At 44.9% G+C, this 1,881-nt stretch overlaps 1 protein-coding gene across 1 annotated transcript; it reads right to left on the bottom strand.

Moving 5' to 3' along the window:
- Window positions 1-792: 792 nt before the first annotated feature.
- On the bottom strand, window positions 793-1,408 carry LOC147432141 (uncharacterized). The gene is made up of 2 exons (XM_086491521.1): window positions 1,338-1,408; window positions 793-1,229 (listed from the first exon to the last, which is right to left on the bottom strand). The coding sequence occupies exons 1-2, from the start codon at window positions 1,387-1,389 to the stop codon at window positions 907-909; spliced, it is 375 nt and encodes a 124-aa protein (XP_086347647.1). The 5' UTR covers window positions 1,390-1,408; the 3' UTR covers window positions 793-906.
- Window positions 1,409-1,881: the final 473 nt, after the last annotated feature.

The following is a 1,881-nucleotide window of genomic DNA, read 5'->3' as shown; positions in this document are numbered from 1 at the left end:
TACATGTCAACCAAAGCACTGCCAAACACAACGTTTGCTTTGTTTTGTCGTAAAACAATTACACTCAGATGTTCAACTTGGATGTTCGGATTGCATGTTCATTGAGACATTGTGACTTTATATTGCAATTATATATCCTCCTTCCCCCTCTGCTACTCCTACTACTGCTCTAGGAGTGCAAACATATGTCTCTCTTCACTCCATATCTATCTAGAGTTGACCTACACTAGCCCACTCTTGTCGCCACACTGCACGGTTCCATTGCTATTAGATGTGATGGCTTTGAACCGCTTTATAGCAAAGATAATGACGTCAAACCTACTGAAATATATCTTTAAGATGTCTTAGATAGTGCGAAATTAATTGAGTGATCTTGTCCTGTGGACTTGATATGATCTCTTGCTCAAAGGTGCCCCTATTTTGTAACTATCAAATGCACATCTCTGTTCATCAATATCTCACTATATATTGAAAAATGTAGCCTTGTTGCCCAAAGTGCTTTGTAATTGTAGTGTTAAATTAACCAGCAAAGCCTGGTTGGACGATCGACTTGGATGTTCCGGCTATTCTTGTTTGAGTTAATTAGGTGATCCAGGAAAGAAGTGCACAATATAGAAGCGCTTCAGATTTTAACCAAGTCAAAGCAAGCATGTTTGCCTTTGTTTATTCGACGTTGCATAAGTTGCAAAATGCATCGTTCAACTCTCTCTCAAGCGACCCCAAATCAGACCTGTGTGTGTGTGAGTGTGTGACACACAGAGAGAGAGAGAGAGAGAGAGAGAGAGAGAGAGAGAGAGATATGATTTAATGAAAATAGCCCTAGCTCAAAACATCCATGAGAGAAAAGTCAGCAGCTGTACTAGACCGATGGAGTGTCGACGATAATGTTTAAGCAGGAGATGAGAATTAGCAGACAGACGCGAAGGATGCCAGTTGGAAGTGGAAGTCATCGCCACCGTAGAAGTTGTTGGTTTGGGAGTGGGGCGGCAAGCGCTTAGATACATACAGGATGCACACTTGCGGCGACGGCAGCCAGATGACGTCCGGTTTGGCCAGGCGCTGCTCGCTCAGTGTGCAAGAGCCCTGGATAACGCCCACACTGCAGTCGCAGTTGTTGCTCACAATCAACCGCTGCACGATGCCCAGAGATTTGCTCTCCACCACCACGTCGCTCGTCAGGCACTCAGCTGACGCTACGCCTCCTCCACCAACGCCCACCAGCACAGCCCCTATAAGTGCAGACACAATATTGCTCTCTCTTTCTCTCTCTCTCTCTCTCTCTCTCACACACACACACACACACACACACACACACACGCCGGAGTGGAGGCTCTCACCTGCCATTGCCAGGAACGACATCGTAAGCACGCGGACGCAAATAGCCGCCATACTAGCTGTAATCACCCAACTGAGGATGCTTCGTGCTTCTCTTTATAGCAAACTGGGCACGTACTTTCACGAAAATGCTCCTCGAAAAGAAGGGTGATCACTAATCAGGTCTCTCTTCGAAAAAACTGCTCTTTATTTTAATACAATAGACGAATGAGATTGTATTGCCAAAACCTGCGGGATCAACCCTTGAAAATGAATGTCCAATGAATGCCCAACTCTTAACTTATATGAACCTTTCCTTCTCTTTACTTGGTTGGCCTAAGTGGATTTTCTCAAATGAGGCTAGAGGATGGTTCACGTTGCTATTGGTTAAAAAACCAATAGGGGGCGCTCCAAATTTTGTCCTTTTTTCAATCGTCTTGTTTGCCACTCGTTCCTTCTTTTAGCATTGTAGACACTCCATGGCTCAACCTTCTAAAATCGCCAGCGTTGACTATCTAGCATGAAGCTCGCGTGACCAAAAACATGAACAATGAGGAGAAGGATGAA

The sequence above is a fragment of the Adiantum capillus-veneris genome, chromosome 20 (assembly GCF_014529385.1).
Source record: "Adiantum capillus-veneris isolate H3 chromosome 20, ASM1452938v2, whole genome shotgun sequence".
In the NCBI taxonomy this organism is placed as follows: domain Eukaryota; kingdom Viridiplantae; phylum Streptophyta; class Polypodiopsida; order Polypodiales; family Pteridaceae; genus Adiantum; species Adiantum capillus-veneris.
The sequence above is the reverse complement of the archived record's forward strand: the minus strand, read 5'-3'. Positions and strand labels throughout refer to the sequence as shown.